This window comes from Eriocheir sinensis, chromosome 13 (genome assembly GCF_024679095.1).
Source record: "Eriocheir sinensis breed Jianghai 21 chromosome 13, ASM2467909v1, whole genome shotgun sequence".
In the NCBI taxonomy this organism is placed as follows: Eukaryota; Metazoa; Arthropoda; class Malacostraca; order Decapoda; family Varunidae; genus Eriocheir; species Eriocheir sinensis.
Window position 1 is genome coordinate 6,252,733 of NC_066521.1, and position 17,500 is coordinate 6,270,232.

A 17,500-nucleotide genomic window follows, 5' to 3' on the forward strand; every position below is an offset into this window, starting at 1 on the left:
GAATGGAAGGAAGGAAGGGAAAGGAAAAAGCATTGAATGTGTAAGAAAAAGAGAAAGAGAAGAATGAAGTGAAAATGAAGAAGCGTACAATATGGAGATAAGGTTAGTTTGGGTTAAGTTAGGTTAGATTAAAAAAAAAGTTAGGTTAGGTGAGGCAAGTAAGGTCATATAATATTTTGTTTGGTATGGTCAGGTCATGATGGTAGGACAGGTTAAGTTTGGCGAGTCTAAAAAAGTGCATATAAGGAAGGAAGGCATAAAGGAAAGGTAGGGTAAAGGGAAGGTGTGTAGGGGAGAGAATAATTCCTTTATCTTTCCCTTCTTCATTTCTTCTGCACCTCCTTTCCGTTTCCTTTATTTCCTCCCTTACAGATGTTGCCCTTATGTTACTTTTTCTCACCCCAACTTTCTCCTTTTCTTCTGCACCTCATTTTCATTTTCCTAATTCTCCTTATTCTCTCCCTTACAGATCTTGCCTTGTTGTTACTTTTCGTTTCCTTTCCTGTCCTTACTTCTGCATCTCCCTTTCGTTTGCTTTATTCCCTTCCTTACACAACTTGCCTTCATTTTACCCTGCCTTGCCTTAACTTTCTTCCGTCCCTCTGAACCTCCCTTCCATTTCCTTTATTTTCTGCCTCCCACACTTTTCCCTCATGTTACCTTTCCTTACCTTGACTTCCTCCCTTCCCTCTGCACCTCCCTTCTATTTCCTTTATTCTCTTCCTTAAACAACTTGCTCCTATGTTTCCTTGTCTTACCTTGACTTCCTCCCTTCCCTCTGCACCTCCCTTTTATTTCCTTTATTCTCTTCATTACACACTTTGCTTTTATGTTACATTGTCTTGCCTTCGTTCCACTTCATTTGTCTCATTCTAAAACTTCCTCCTTTTCTTTACTTTTTCTCCAATCTCTCTCTCTCTCTCTCTCTCTCTCTCTCTCTCTCTCTCTCTCTCTCTCTCTCTCTCTCTCTCTCTCTCTCTCTCTCTCTCTCTCTCTCTCTCTCTCTCTCTCTCTCTCTCTCTTCCTTCCGTTTCCAAAGGAAAGGGGAAGTAACATGATCTGTAGGGAAAGGAATAAAGGAAACGAAAAGGAGGCGTAGAGGAAAAAAAGAGAGGTAAGGTAAAGATAAGGAAAGGTAAATGGAGGGAAGGTGTGTGTGGGAAAGAATGAGGGAAAAAGAAGAGAGGTACAGAAGGAAACAGCGGAGGAAAATCAGTGGCATGGAGGAAGTTTCCGAGATTGAGACAAAAGGTGCGGAAGGCAGGTAAAGGTGTAGCAAGGTGCGGCCAGCCAGGCAACCGTGACAAGCCATACTAGTGTTGTGACTCACGGCGAGGCATCCCGAGACTACACACTCACACACACACACACACACACACACACACACACACACACACATACACACACACAACGGTACCTGGTAAGCGCGAAAGTGGCAGGTTCACACAGGCAACTATTAATTAGCTAACTTACCTGTAAACATGTTCACACTACTACTACTACTACTACTACTACTACTACTATTTCTACTTTTTTTTTTTTCACTACAAACAACATAAATGATACCTCCACCCATGTTTATTTTCCCGACACATAATCATGGAGGGCTCCATAGTTTGGAGGTCATTAGCCCCAACTCTGTTCGCTAATGACTGTGGCATCCAACCATATCGCTAATACTACCTGACACTAAATCACCCATCATCTATTACGTCTAGATCCCCCTTTCCTTCTCTAGAAAAGTCACTCCCGACCCACCCTAATGTCACTCTCCACCACTGTGGCTTCATAGTCCATATTGGAGATGGTGGTGGCTTTTGGGCCAGAGTGTCTGGTGCCCCTGAGACATAGGATGGCCGACCTGAGCAGGGAGAACGAGAGGCGACACCTCATCCAGGCGACAACGTGGCTCCTTGGCTGATGCTTCTTTTCTGAGATTAGTTCCGCGAGGCGTGCGTAGAAGCATTGGGCCCTGGGACCCATCCTGCCGGATGTGGTGAATACGAGGGGGGTGAAGCTGCCCTGATCCACATGTTGGATTCTTTCACCGTATGCCCTTGTCTTCTCCTGCTCGTTCCTGTGGTGGGCGGCTTGCAGGGGCAGCTCACGGTGACAGGCAGCCATCGGGTCGAATATGCGGATGTCCATGAACGCCCGCGGGCACTTACATCAACCCGTGCCTCCTGTGAGGTATTGGCTGTCCTGTACCGAAGGTGTTCGCCGTCCAGGGGAAGCAGTGTCGGCTCGGTAGTGACGTCTTGGCATACCTCCCCGAGCATGCTGGCTGTCAGATCCCTCACTTCATCGTGTCGAATACAGACGAAGCCTCCTTTTTTACATGTCATGGTGTGGGTGACATCATTTGGTGATCCACATGCACAGAGATCAGGCAGTCCCTCAATCGGCCAGCCATATCTCAGAGCAATGGCGTCGACAAATTCTTGTTTGTTGAGGCTGAAGCCCTTTGCTCTGATTGGTAATGACGTTAGCCAGTTAGAGGCGCCTGCCTCCTGTGCTGTGTGTATTTTTCTACCCATTTCTGTGGACAGGTGGTGTGTAAGACGGTCCAGCTCGTCTTTTTGGGCCTGTTGCCTTTCTTCTGAGATATTTCTTTTAATATCTCTTATTTCTGTTTGGTCTATCTCGCCCTCTGCCTCCTGAGCGATGATCCTGTTGATGAGTGATCTGGTAAGGCTGATGGAGTTTTGGTTCTCCTTATCTGCCAGCTTCTCAGGGTTGGTGATCCCCATCCCACCCAGTCTTGGGGGAAGTGCTAGCATATCCCTCTCCTCCTCCCCCAAAGCATGATATTTCACCAGCGCCGGCAAGAATACATTCTTGACGGCATTTTCCAGTGGTCGGAGGAGTGGACTGATGCCGGGGATGGTGCGCATCAGGAACGTCCAACGATGTTGGATGCCGTGGGTGTACGCTGAATAGGCTTCTCAGTCTTGGCAATGGCAGACAAAGCTTCTATTTCCTTCACCCATTCAGCTACTTTGTCTCCAACGTAATCCTTATTATATACCTCTTTCCCGATCACTGCACCGTTGTCCGTCCTTTGTCACAATGACGCCACTTCCTCTAAAAGTTTCTGCGGCATGGTCATAATGTTCAGGTTTGACAATAAGGACAGACTTGGTGGCGTTAGGGATGTATCCTATCTCAGGGCCGGCGGTGTTCTACTACTACTACTACTACTACTACTTCTACTACTACTGCTACTACTACTACTACTACTACTACTACTACAACAACTACTACTGCTATTACTACTACTACTACTGCTACTACTACTACTACTATTAAACTACGGCACTACTACTATTACTACTACTACTACTACTACTACTACTACTACTACTACTACTACTACCACCACTACCACCACCACTACTACTACTACTACTACTACTACTACTACTACTACTACTACTACTACTACTACTACTACTACTAATAATAATAATAATAATAATAATAATAATAATAATAATGATAATAATACCACCCATCTGCCGGCGTTATTATGCGTAAATGAAGTGGACGTAAAGACATATTTCCAACCACATTTATGTTCAGCCATTAATTAACAGAATAAACAGGTAACTGACGTATTATTATTACGTATGATATCCCAGTCAAGTTATCCACGGGAAATACTCATTAATATACTTTACCACTGCAAAGGAAACACGATACTGGTTTTATTCTCTCACCTGCTGCAAAAACCACTAATTAATACCTGGAGATAATACCTGTAATGCACATAATATCTAAATCTGATGAGTAGGTGTTCATTTCATCTGTAAAACGTTGAAATCATAAAGAGAGAGGATTATTGTGTATCGAGATTGCTTCAGTTGGAGAGCAGGACTTGATTATACTAATGAAAATAAAAATAGTGAACATGATGCACAGAACACCGCCTCGTCTGTTACTTCTAAGCGGATGTACAGCTGCGGACCAAAATATAGATCCAGTTCACTATAAACTCGTTGTGAGCCTCCGCAGGGCAAGTCACACGGGGCAGGCAGGGGGAGTGGAGGCTGGGGAGGGAAGTGCGGTATGAACTGGAGAGGGAGGAGAGCAGCATATCACGTGGAAAAGTGCTCATCATCATCACCATCATCATCTTCAGCCACTTCAAAGTTTTTTCCCATCATACTCAGCCATTACAAAGTCCTTTACCTCTCTTTGTCTAATGTTGCCTCACTCCATCCCGCTCCCCCCCCCCCCCCCCTGGTTTCCTCTCTCCCCCAGCTTCTACAATATCTGGGTTGCCACTGTTATTTTCTTTGTCCAAGTTTTATCAGTTCAACGCATGATATGACCTGCCCAATCCTTTCCTCTCTCTGTCTAGTGTTAGTGTACTCCATCCCGTCCGACAAACACTCCACTTTCATCTCGCCTCCCTGGTTTTCTCTCTGTGCCAGCTTCTACAATTTCTGGGTCGCCGCTGTTATGTTCATCGTCCACCTTTTATCAGGTCCGCGTATGACAGGACCTACCCAATCCCATTTCTGTTCTTGGCATGTCATGTGTTGGACTGATAACAAATGAACAGCCAAAACGAACATGGCAGTCCAGATTGTAAAGTCAGGGCATGCGGAACCAGGTGGAGAGAGGAAGGATGCGAAAGGGGCTACTGAGTCATGACGAACAGAAGTGCCAGACATGTCAGTGTTTTTGTCTTCAACGGCGTACTGATAGCAGGCAGAAAAGAGCACTCGAAATGAACTTACTACATTTCCAGTTGTTGTTCTTTCCCTAACCTTATCATTATGCGTTACTACTCCTCTGAGGCAACGGAACAAAGCTTATATAAAATCTGTGAATGAACTCACTACATGATCAGTCTTAGCTCTCATATCCCTACCACCATGCATTACTCATTACTGCTCCCCGGAACCAATGGAAAAAAGGATAAATAAAATCTGGAAATGAACTTACTAAATGGTCAGTTTTTGCTTCGTGACCCAATTTAACCAACCTACATCATTCATCACTGCTCATCTGAACCACTAGAACAAAGCTCAATGAAGTTTTGGAGTGAACTTACGAAATGGTTACTTACTGCTGTCTTCCCCAACCTAGCTAACATATTACTACTTATTTCCACACACTGAGGTTTTAGGCCACACTGTTAGCCAGCCGTCTCAACCTCGGTAACTAAAAAAACATGATTATATAAAAGTTGATAGTGTTCCTGATGAAAACACTCGTTAGAAAATATTATGTAAGACTAATAATTTTTTAACATTTTTTTCTGTGCCTGTTTTTTTCTCTCTCTCTCTCTCTCTCTCTCTCTCTCTCTCTCTCTCTCTCTCTCTCTCTCTCTCTCTCTCTCTCTCTCTCTCTCTCTCTCTCTCTCTCTCTCTCTCTCTCTCTCTCTCTCTCTCTCTCTCTCTCTCTCTCTCTCTCTCTCTCTCTCTCTCTCTCTGTTGTAATGTAAGAAAATTCAGAGTCATCTTAAGCAGAAGAAAAATTTTGCTCCAGGGAGTGCAAAATTATCATGATATATTTAATGCAGCAAAGCGACATTTTTTATTTATTTGAGAGAGAGAGAGAGAGTGTGTGTGTGTGTGTGTGTGTGTGTGTGTGTGTGTGTGTGTGTGTGTGTGTGCTGTGGTTGTGGTGAGGCCGCAGACCACTTTCCCTTAAGAGTGATTACACACACACACACACACACACACACACACACACACACACACTGTTTTGCTGTTTGTCATCTGGTATTCTTTCGAACACAAAATATATAGATCCACTAAGAGAGAGAGAAGGGGAGAGAGCTATTTTAGTGTCGGAAAATTAGTTGCAATGATGCGTGATTCTGTTTTCTTTTCTCAATCTTTCGTTTGTTTTCGTTTTCTTTTCTTTGTGTTCAATCCTGATGTCTGTTTAGGTTGTAACTTCCTCTTTTCTTTTTCTTTTTTCTCTTTTTTTCTGTTTTTTTGTTTGTTTATGTTAATTAACATGCAAGAAAATAAGTGTAAACTATTCGCTCATTCTGTTAAAATCGTATTATTATTATTATTATTACTGTTATTACTATTGTTTTTATTATTATCATTATTATAATTATCATTATCATTATTGTTATTATTATTATTATTATTATTATTATTATTATTATTATTATTATTATTATTATTATTATTATTATTATTATTATTATTATTTTTATTAACCGTCCTTTTCTCTGTTATCTTCCAGGTAAGGACGAGTGTACTTCCCTTGATGATAGAAGTGTAAGTACAAAATCCCTGTGTCCAACTTCTTGATGTGAGAGTTAACTGGTTCCTTCACTATTCCTTCTCACTGGTAAACCTTGAAACATCCATCTTTTCATCAGTTATTTCCTTCCTGTGACATTACCCTGACCTACATCTGTGCGAGAGTTAATCAGTATCTTCATTTTTTCATCTCTCTCATTGGTATGCTTAAATCATCCACCTCTTCGTGTGTTTCCTACTTCCTGTGCATGAAACTCCTTAAAAGGGAAGTATTAAGGCATCTCTTTAATCTAAAACTTTTCATCACCTTTCACTGGTCAGTTTTGAGACATCCATCTTTTTGTCAGTGTTTTTTCTTCCTTTGACATCACCTTAACCTTAATCGGTCACATTCTTTTGCAGTTCAATCTTCTAATGCGAGAGTTAACCAGTATATTCACTCTTTCATCTCTCTTACTGGTAAACTTAAATCATCCACCTTTCCGTATGTTTTTTCCTCTCTGTGACTGAAACTCCTTCAAAAAGGAGTATCAAGATGCCTCTAACTTAAGTGGATTTACTCATTTTGCTGTCCAATCTCCTTGTTCGAGAATTCACTAGCTTCTTCACTCTCTCATCCCTTTCACCGGTAAACTTTGGAACAGACGCCTTTTCGTCAACTGTCGGGGAGGAGTGGGGGGATATCAAGACGCATTCCGTCTTTTTGTTGTCCATCTTCTTGAAGCTAGAATTCCCAGTTTCTTCGTTTTTCCATTCATTTTACGGGTAAATTTTGGAGCAGCCACTGATTCGTCTACTACGCTTGGGGTATACCAAGACGCCTCTCTAACCTGGACCTGTATTCTCAAACGTATCGGCGCCTCTGTCCGCCTGTTTGAAAAGCCTCACGTAGAATATGTTGGGATCTTTATGGACTGTTTTGTGAAGCTTGTGATTGTCTGTCACGGCTGCTGCACCTAGAACTAGAAGAACACCCATAAAACCACGGTTTATTTTCTCTGTGGCCTTGGGAAATAGTCGTAAAGGGAGCCGATATACGTTTAAGAATATAGACCCTAGAACACTCATTTTGACGTCCCCTTCTGCGATTTCTTTGTGGGAGCAGTGTTGGGGACCCTCTTTGTTGTCCTTTCTTTTGCCCATTGTCCTGCCTCCTCTGCCGTAGGAAAATGGAATATATTCAAGAACTTCGAATGTAAAGGATTAACTCAGTGTTGTAGCTGAGAGGGAGTGGGCAAGTGTAGATAGGAGGAAGTGTAAGTATGTTTAGATTGGTGTAGGTGTTAGGAGTATCGATTCCAGTATTCGTCTTTCACCCTTCCATTCCCTTTCTCTTCTGTTGGTCTTCTTTTTTTTCTTGTTCTCGTTATTATCTTCTTGCTTGCTTTATATTTTTATTTTTCTTCTTTTCATCTTATTTTCTTGTTTGTTTTTCTCTTTTTCTTTCTGTTTTATATTTTCTTTTTCCTTTCTTTTTTTCTTTCTTCTCTACTTTCTTTTACTCCATCATCCTTTTTCTCTTTTTTCTTTTTCTATTCATTTTTTTAATTTCTTCTTCTTTTTCTTCTTTTTCTTCTACCTCTTCTTCTTCTTTTTCTTCTTCTTTTCTTTTTCTTTCTTTTTTCTTTTTTTCTTTCTTCTTTTTCTTTTTCTTCTTCTCTTCTTTTTCTCTTTCTTTTTTTTTCTTCTTCCTCTTCTTCTTCTTCTTCTTCTTCTTCTTCTTCTTCTTCTTCTTCTTCTTCTTCTTTCACCGTCTTCTCCTAATCCATATCTTTCTTTATCCTTCCTCTTCCTCCTCCAACTCCTCCTCCTCTTCCTCTTCCTCTTGAAACTCCTCCTCCTTCTCCTCCTCCTCAGATCTCTTCCTACTTCTTGATCCTCCAACGTCCTCTTGTATTTTCCCTTCTTCTTGCCTTCTTTTGCGCATTGGACACACACACACACACACACACACACACACACGATCGATCTCCTGGCACTCTGGCACTGTGGCGTCGCGTGCAGGAACCACCAATAGGAACCCCCCATTCAGGCACACCCCCGCCAAGGTCACGTTCCCATTGGCCACGGCCTTCACCCACTTGGCGCCCCGCTGCTACTCCCGAACTCAGGTCATAGGATCGCTCTCTGTCTGTGTCTGTCTTTTTTTTTTTTTTCCTTCTTACATTCTTTTCCTCTTTCTCTTTCTAAATGTTCTTCTTTTGCTCTCAGTATATTCTTCCATTCGTTTCATTTTTTGTTTAATTTTTTCTCTGTTTTATTTATTTATTTATTTATTTATTTCTTCTTTTCTAACTGTATGTTCTTTCTCTTCCCTCTCTTCATCATCTTCCTTCTGTTTCTTTTTCCGTCTTCTCTCTCTCTCTCTCTCTCTCTCTCTCTCTCTCTCTCTCTCTCTCTCTCTCTCTCTCTCTCTCTCTCTCTCTCTCTCTCTCTCTCTCTCTCTCTCTCTCTCTCTCTCTCTCTCTCTCTCTCTCTCTCTTTGCAGAGAGCTTAACTCTTTGCAGAGAGCTTGACGTGGAGTTCTTAAACGCCTGGGACAATTTCTACGGACAAAGTGAGCTCTTCCACAGGGACGGAATACACCTGTCCCCCATCGGGGCAGCCAGATTCGAAAGGCTCCTCAACGACGCAGTACGTGACACCCGATTAAAAAACGACCCTCAGCCACGTCCCTCCACCCCGCCCGTGTAAATAGACGCCATGCATCGCAACAAACCTGTAACCGTGATCCCGCAAGTACCACCACCTCTATTACCAAGCCTCTAGATAACTTAAACATCCTTAGTTTCAATGCGCGTAGCCTAAGAAACAAATTTGATGAACTGAGATGTCTTGCTCTTACAGAAAATTTTGACATAATTGCTATAACCGAAACATTTATCGACACCACAAATATTGATTTAAGTTCCGAATACAACATAGATGCCTACAGACTCTTCAACAAAGATCGTGTAAACCGTAGAGGCGGTGGCGTCGCCCTTTTTGTCAAAAGCTATTTGCAACCCACTGACAAAACACCAAGAGACAGTAACGTTGAACATTTGTGCGTGCGAGTAAACATTGCAAAAGCCAATTTAAATATATCTGTCACCTACAGGCCTCCCGGGCAATCACTCGATGACGACCTTGAAATGTACAGCGTTTTAAGGCAGTCACTTAATAACAACGACTCACTGATATTAGGAGACTTTAACCTCCCCCATATCGACTGGGCGACACTGTCAGGTACAGAAGACGAGTCACATAGAATGATCGAATTTCTAGAAGAAAATTATCTAAGCCAAATGGTTTCTGAACCAATTCGACAAAATAACATACTCGACCTTGTTATAACGACCCAAGATAACCTAGTCAGTAATGTCACGGTAGGAGAACACCTCGGTTCTTGCGAACATAAATTAGTGCGCGTCGACATTAGAGCTCAAACATCAGTGACTGAAAATAAGGTAAAGGTGCCCAATTTCAAAAGAGCTAACTTCGTAGAAATCTGACAAAAACTAACAGAAATACAACTATCAGATGACGGCAATGTAGAGGAAGCCTGGCTAAGCTTTAAAAATCACTTACTCACTCAGCAGAACACATTCGTCCCCTTGTGCGAGAAGCGAATTAACACTAATAAAAGCCCATCTTGGTTTAATAGCGAAATTAAACACTCAGTCAAGGAGAGAAAATTGTTGTACAGGTTAAAGAAAGAACAAAGCACGCCCGGAAACATTAGACTTTATAACGATGCCAGGCGACGAGTAAAAAGATTAGTATGTCAGGCAAAGCGTAGATATGAAGAAAATATTGCAGCCAACTGTAAAAATAATCCGAAATCTTTCTTCAGTTACATAAACAACAGAAAGGCGATCAGAAGTGGAACTGGACCTTTAACAAACAGCGACGGTGCACTAGTGACTGACAACCAACACATTGCAAACCTCTTAAACAGTTACTTTTCCTCGGTGTTTAATACTAACAGTCCTCCTCCCACTACCACCGGCACCAGTGCTAATGTAAATCTCGAGCATGCATTGCCTAATTTCGAAATAACAACCGACGAAGTCCTTAAAGCTCTCCATTAACTTAAAACAAATAAAAGTCCCGAACCCGATAAAGTATATCCTATACTGCTTAAAGAAACAAAGAGCGAAATAGTCTCCTCCCTCACAACCGTATTCAATATGTCCTTGCAACAAGGCATCGTCCCTTCGGATTGGAAAAAGGCTAACGTGACACCGATTTTTAAGAAAGGAGACAAAAAAATACCAGGTAACTACCGACCCATTAGTCTAACTTCAATTGTAGGTAAGCTACTTGAGAGCATAATTATAGACAAAATTGTGAGTTACCTCGAAAGCCACTCATTAATTGGGGATTCACAACATGGCTTCCGTAATGAAAGATCCTGCCTATCAAACCTATTGACCTTTTATAACGACCTCTTCTCAGTTTATGACGTAACCAAATCATTGGACGTAGTCTATCTTGATTTCCAGAAAGCGTTTGATAAAGTCCCACATCATAAATTACTTTATAAATTAAAGCAAATAGGTATTGACGATCAAGTAAACCAATGGATCGGGAATTGGTTGAGCAACAGACAACAAAGAGTGGTGATTGACGGATTTAACTCAGAATGGGCGCCGGTCACTATTGGCGTCCCTCAGGGCTCGGTTCTTGGCCCAGTGCTCTTCATTATTTACATCAACGACATGGATGTTGGACTCAATAATCGCATTAGTTAATTTGCAGACGACACAAAGATTGGTAACTCGGTTCTCACTGACGAAGACAGGCAAAGCCTCCAAGAGGATTTGCACAAAATTTCAGCTTGGTCGGATAGATGGGAGATGCCCTTTAACGTAGACAAGTGCTAGGTCCTTCAAGTTGGAACAAGAAATAAGAAGTTCGATTACGAAATGCGCGGCGTTAAACTCACAAGCGTTCAATACGTTAAGGACCTGGGGGTCAAAATCGCGTCAAACCTCAAATTCTCACATCAATGCATCGATGCAGCAAATAAAGCGAACAGAATGTTGGGCTTCATTAAAAGAAACTTTATTATTCAAGAATATAGATGTAATACTTCCGCACTACAATAGTTTAGTCAGACCCCACTTGGAATATGCGGTACAGTTTTGGTCTCCTCACCATGCAAAGGACATTGTCAAATTAGAAGGTGTTCAGCGTCGGGCAACAAAAATGATCCCTTCCTTGCGCAACAAATCCTACAAAGAAAGGCTTTCTACCCTTAACATGTTCTCTCTTGAGATACGTCGCCTCCGAGGAAAACTGATCGAATGTTTTAAAATACTTAATGGTTTCATGAATGTAGACAACAAAATTTTTTATGATCGATGACACTTTGCGAACGAGGAACAATGGCATAAAACTCAAATGTAGACAAGTAAATTCAGACTGCACCAAATTTTTCTTCACCAACGTTGTAGTGCGAGAATGGAATAAGCTCCCACCGTCAGTGGTCCGGTGTAACACGATTAACTCCTTTAAAAACAAGCTCGACCGTCACTTCCTTGAACTTAATAATAACTAGAGTAGAAAAGCAACGTTTTGGAGCCATCTGATTAGTGTAGATTCACTTAGGTTTAAGGACGGACCACCTATTCTGGACCATGGGGTCTGTGTGGTCTGATTTTCTATGTAAATCTCTCTCTCTCTCTCTCTCTCTCTCTCTCTCTCTCTCTCTCTCTCTCTCTCTCTCTCTCTCTCTCTCTCTCTCTCTCTCTCTCTCTCTCTCTCTCTCTCTCTCTCTCTCTCTCTCTCTCTCTCTCTCTCTCTCTCACCCCCCCCTCCACATACACACACACACACACTATTAACTACATCTCTTGATCTCTTTCACTCTGTTTCTGTATCTCTCTTTCCCTTCTCTCTCTCTCTCTCTCTCTCTCTCTCTCTCTCTCTCTCTCTCTCTCTCTCTCTCTCTCTCTCTCTCTCTCTCTCTCTCTCTCTCTCTCTCTCTCTCTCTCTCTCTCTCTCTCCGATGTGTTTTTTTTATTGCTGTCTTTTTCATAGCAGTGTTTACAGAAAGCTCTCCACATCTGTCTGTCTCTGTCTGTCTATAATTCAGTCTGTAATGGAATCATAGCTTTTTTGTACTACCACCGAGAGAGAGAGACATAGTAAATTAATGCCCTCTCAGCACTAATACGCCCATATCATTACAAGGGATCACCGTTCGCATTATCACGCGTCCCAGACCGTCACAATACCTCGCTAACCTTGAATCCGTAATCATATTCATAGCCATTCCCTTAATTAATTCACTATTGCTTACCATTACGGTTACATTCCTTGTTGGTGTAATTCATGGAATAACGACGGCAATATTTTAAGCAGTGTAAGTCTTCAGTGATATACAGGGATACAAAAGGATTAATAGGGGCTGCAAGAGGCCATGCACACATATTTGGTTCCCACACTCATTTTACGTCACCAGTTAAATTTCTTGCTGGTGTGATCATTGTTATAATTCCGACAAAATTTTGACCAGTGTAAGTCTTTATGGATACAAAATTATATCAGACTCCAAGAGGCCCTTGAAGCAAATTTCGTTCCCACAGTCATCAAGTCACTATTACAGTTAAATTCCTTAACGGTATAATAATTAGCATAGTGGTGACAGTATCATGGTCATCATGGAAATTATGTCTATTTTCGTCCCTTCTACGACTTGAACGCTTTCAAGAGGGTATCAAGACACCTCCCACCTAAATCGACCATGCTTTTAATACTTTTGTTCTTTGTGTGGGAGCAGTAATTTGTGGCTGTTCTCTGTATTCTGCCTTTAAACTGTCTCTTTCGCTGTAAGAAATATATATAAAGAAGCGTTGATCCTCGTAGTATTACTAACCGGAACGAGAACGGCAGCATTGGTTTCAAAGTTTTCCGTCAGCCAGGTATTCCCGTAATTAGCTCAAGGTATGTCCCGGCGTCTGCTTCAGGAGACTAATGCTGACTGCCCCCAAACAGCCGGGTCACCCCAAGCTGCCACTCAAATGTCCGGTAGTGGCAGGAAAGGAGTTCATAAGTCTACTTGTGCTGCGTCCCGCCGATGAAAGTGATAAATGTGCATGTTTTAAAATATAGCCAGTCCCTGTAGTCGCTGCTGTAAGGGTCTAACATATATATATGGGGTGCAGACAAACGATCCCTCAACAAAAGCCCTCCAGACACAAGCCCCGACGACAAGGCCTCCCGACAGGTGTGCAGAAATAAATAATATTTAATTATATTGTCACAAGCACCATGCAGTAATATTCCCAATCACAATTCATTGATGATATTTTTCTGTATTCCTGCATGTTGTTTTCCTGCATATAGTTGTACATTATTCTATCGTACATAAAGTTATTAGATACGTTATTCATAATGTTATTATTTTTAAGATTCTATACTTTTTCTACGCTATATTTTAGATGCTATATTTTGATTTATATCATGCAATGAACCTTACAAAATATATACATATTTACCATGCTCGCTCAGAACCGTGTTCTACAATTTATTTTTATTTTTAATTTCGTGTAATAACTGAAGGGAAATACAATGATGAGCATGTGAAGCGCCGCTCCGCGAGTCAGCTTATATATATATATATATATATATATATATATATATCTATATATATATATATATCTATATATATCTATATATATATATATATATATAATCATAATGCAGAGCGGTGGTCTTGTAAAGAGTGTTAATGCCTACGAAGCCCTTCGAAAATATTGACTGGGATGTCACGGACTTGATGGTTGCCCCCAAAATAGAGTAACAGAAAATAAAATAATAGAGAAATCTTATCAGCGTACCCCACATTCTTATCTATCTTCAATAACGCATCCTAACCTCTAAAAAAGAGTAACCTTGAAGATAAAAAAGAAAATCTGATCAGCGTGACCTATACATTCGCATTTATTCATCTTAATAATTAATTCTTCGCAGCAGCACGCGCCTTATTCGACACGAGGGAGATATCAACAAACACTTCAGTTACTCCAGAAGTCAACATATCATTTCTTCTATTACTATTTATGCGCCAAATTAAGCAAGAAAAATGCACAACACAAACAAAGCAAATCATAAGTAAGATGTAGAAGAAGAACAAGAAAAAGAAACACAACGAAATATAGATAAGAAACACTCTTTATCACCAACCCAGTCGATATTCATATAATCCAAATACTAGGCTACTTATGCCGCACACTAATCGACACGCATCCTTCATTAACAAACACAACGGCACTTTTTACAAACAGTAGCGGAGACGAAAACAATAACAACGGGCTGGCTCTGCTCCCTGTACGATACGTTGGGCCGCTCCTCGCCCCCCTCCCACCCCCGGCAGCAATAACCCAATGCTCAGCCTCTCGTAGTATGGCAGTGGGTGTGGTGGTGGTGGTGAGGTAGGGGTGGGGCGTTGTGCTAGGGTGACAGGGAGAAGCGAAACGCCCATTGTGGAAGGAACAGAGAACGGAAGGGATGTATTGTGAGAGAACGACAGAAAAGGGGAGAAAAATGAAAGGAGAAATGGTGAAAAAAATGTCCAGGATGCTTCTAATTAATGATTACATAGTCGCTGATAACGTGTGGGTTAGAAAATGATGAGTAGAAAGTTAGTGACAAGACTGTTGTGTGTGAAAGGCTGAAGAGGGAAGAAAAAAGAAAGAAGATATGGTGAAAAAAATGTCCAGGGTGTTTCTTTTTAATGCGTGTGGGTGAGAATATGATGGGCAGAAAGTTAGTGAAAGAAATAGTGTGTTCGAAAGACAGAGATGTGAAGAAAAGACGGAGAAAGTAATGTAAAAGATGTTTCATAATATTAAAATGATGATAACGTGTGAATTATGAAATGTCATGTAGAAAGTTGTTTAATGAATGAAAAAAATGAAGTGAAGAAAAGACAGGTTCGTGAACAAAAAACGGAGATATGTCGAAAGAAATACAAAGGATGCATCGTAATAATAGCAACTGATAGTGTGTGGTCTAGAAAATGTTAAGTAGAAAATTACTCAGTGAAAGAGACAGAAGTATTGAGAGTAAATGACAAAGGCGAAGAAAAGACGGGGATACGTTGAAAAAAAATGCTAAAGGTGTTTCATAATCATAGCCACTGATAACGTGTGGGTTGGATGATATAAAGTAGAAATGTGTGGGTTAGGTGACGTTAAATAGAAAGTTACTCCGTTAAAATATATTGAAAGTGTGGAGGACTGAGAAGTGAAGACAAAGACGAGGATATGATGAAAGAAATGTGGTAACTTGCCTAATGATTACTTAATTAAAGCTACTGATGGAGGTACTTAGGTAATGTAAGTAGAAACTGACTCCTTGGTTAGAAGTATATTTGATAAGAAAACGGAAATTACATAATAAGCTATATTGATGTAAGCGTACTAAATATTTGTTTCGTAATGATCACGCATCGTTACTGATATAATGCGCAATAGTAGATGTTACTGAGAAAATAACTGCGTGGAATAGTTAGATAACAAAAGTGTTAATTGCGAACACGAAGAAAAAAGGAGACAAGGATGAAGTATATTGAATGAGAGGAAAAACAGTCAAACTATTATTCAGAAAAGTGTGTGTGTGTGTGAGAGAGAGAGAGAGAGAGAGAGAGAGAGAGAGAGAGAGAGAGAGAATACAAAGAAAAAGGAGACGAGGAAAAATATATTGGATGAGAGAGAAAAAAGTCAAACAAATACTCAGAGAAAAACGTGTGTGTGTGTGTGTGTGTGTGTGTGTGTGTGTGTGTGTGTGTGTGTGTGTGTGTGTGTGTGTGTGTGTTTACCTTGTTGTAGTTTACAGGATTTGGGTCATGGTCGTATTGCTCTGCCTCCATATCCAGTTTTATTATCCCTAAACTCATGAATATTCCTTGCCTGAAGCATCTGTGACCGTAGACCGCATGGGAAGCAAACAAGCAAACAAATACATTTTTGGGGTAAGGTAAAGTCAGGTATAAAATGAAATAAGGAAGGCAACCCTAACAAAAAAAATGAATAAACGAAAAAACGATTATAGCATTACCATTAGCATCTTACTGTATTATTTCACCCCTTATCTGCATTATTCCACTCATTGTCATCATCATCTATCATTCCTCTGCAGGACATGTGGCTCTCCCAAACGTTCACATTCCCTGCTATCCTGTGCCGTTTGTCTCATGTCTCGCTGTAAACGTTCCATAATGTTTTATTAGGTCGGTATTCTCAGATGCATCCGCCCCTCACACCAACTATTTCCAAAGACCAAAGAGGAGAGTAATCGGGTTCTAATAAGTGATTTTTTACGTTCATGGTACATAAGAAGGGTCAAATTATCACCAGGGTCATAAAACTAACCCCATGAAAATTGCCCCAAACTCTTACGAAAGCCTCGTCAAATGTGTATGCGGATTCTAATCAGATTCTAATAAGTGTTTTTTCACGTTCAGGGTACATAAGAAGGGTCAAATTACCACCAGGGTCATAAAACTAACCCATCAAAATTGCCCCAAACTCCTACGAAAGCCTTGTGAAATGTGTATGCCTGGACGCTGAAATGTTTAAGAATTGATCCAGTTCCGTGCACCGCATCATCGTCTTTTTATGTCAGTTGCTTCCAGTCTGTCACTGTTTCTCTCATTTTTTTTGTTGCCCTCTCTCCTACATGCAAGTCCTTCCCATTGCCATTTCTTAATTTTGATTGATATGTTTGTTCTCTTATCTATCTGCAGTTTTTCTTATCAACGAGTCCTTTTTCTTATCTACTAAAGCGGGTGGAGGAGGTTGGTTAATGCCAGAGATAACAGATGAGATAAGGAGCATCAGAGTAGAGAGAAACATGCCCTTAATGAGTCATTGACGAATCGAAAACAAGAGCATCCATTGCCCTAATAAAGGTTTAGATAAGCTTACACCCTCACACCTATAAATATTACATAAGGAAAGGAAGACCATAGATGAACATTCCTAAGTTTTTGATTCTTTTAACTATTCCTACCACAGTTATTTAGGTCACATGCTGTAGGCAGAAGATGATGCACACAGGTGATAGATGGTAATATGGCAGGTATATGGGATAGGTTGGTACAGGCCGGTAAAACTCAGGTGTTCCACCAGGTGTAGCTATGAAGTAGATATGGGCAGGTGTGAAATGAAGGGCGAAGGGGAGTAGGGAAGTAGGATATAGAGTAAAGGGTGGGGATGAAAGGTACAAGTTGAGCAGGTATGGTGTGGAGTTAGTTTATGTAAGTTTGTACA

The 17,500-nt window shown here is 40.9% G+C and overlaps 1 protein-coding gene across 15 annotated transcripts in view; it reads left to right on the forward strand.

Annotated features, from left to right (window-relative positions):
• The window catches only part of LOC126997928 (transforming acidic coiled-coil-containing protein 3-like), a gene marked incomplete at its 3' end in the record, with an annotated part of 146,070 nt that overhangs the window by 36,316 nt on the left and 92,254 nt on the right, over positions 1–17,500 (forward strand). For 10 of the 15 annotated variants that reach the window (XM_050859159.1, XM_050859169.1, XM_050859170.1 and 7 more), the window contains 1 exon segment: positions 6,217–6,251. In XM_050859159.1, the coding sequence (XP_050715116.1) occupies positions 6,217–6,251 (35 nt within the window). 15 annotated transcript variants of the gene reach the window in all.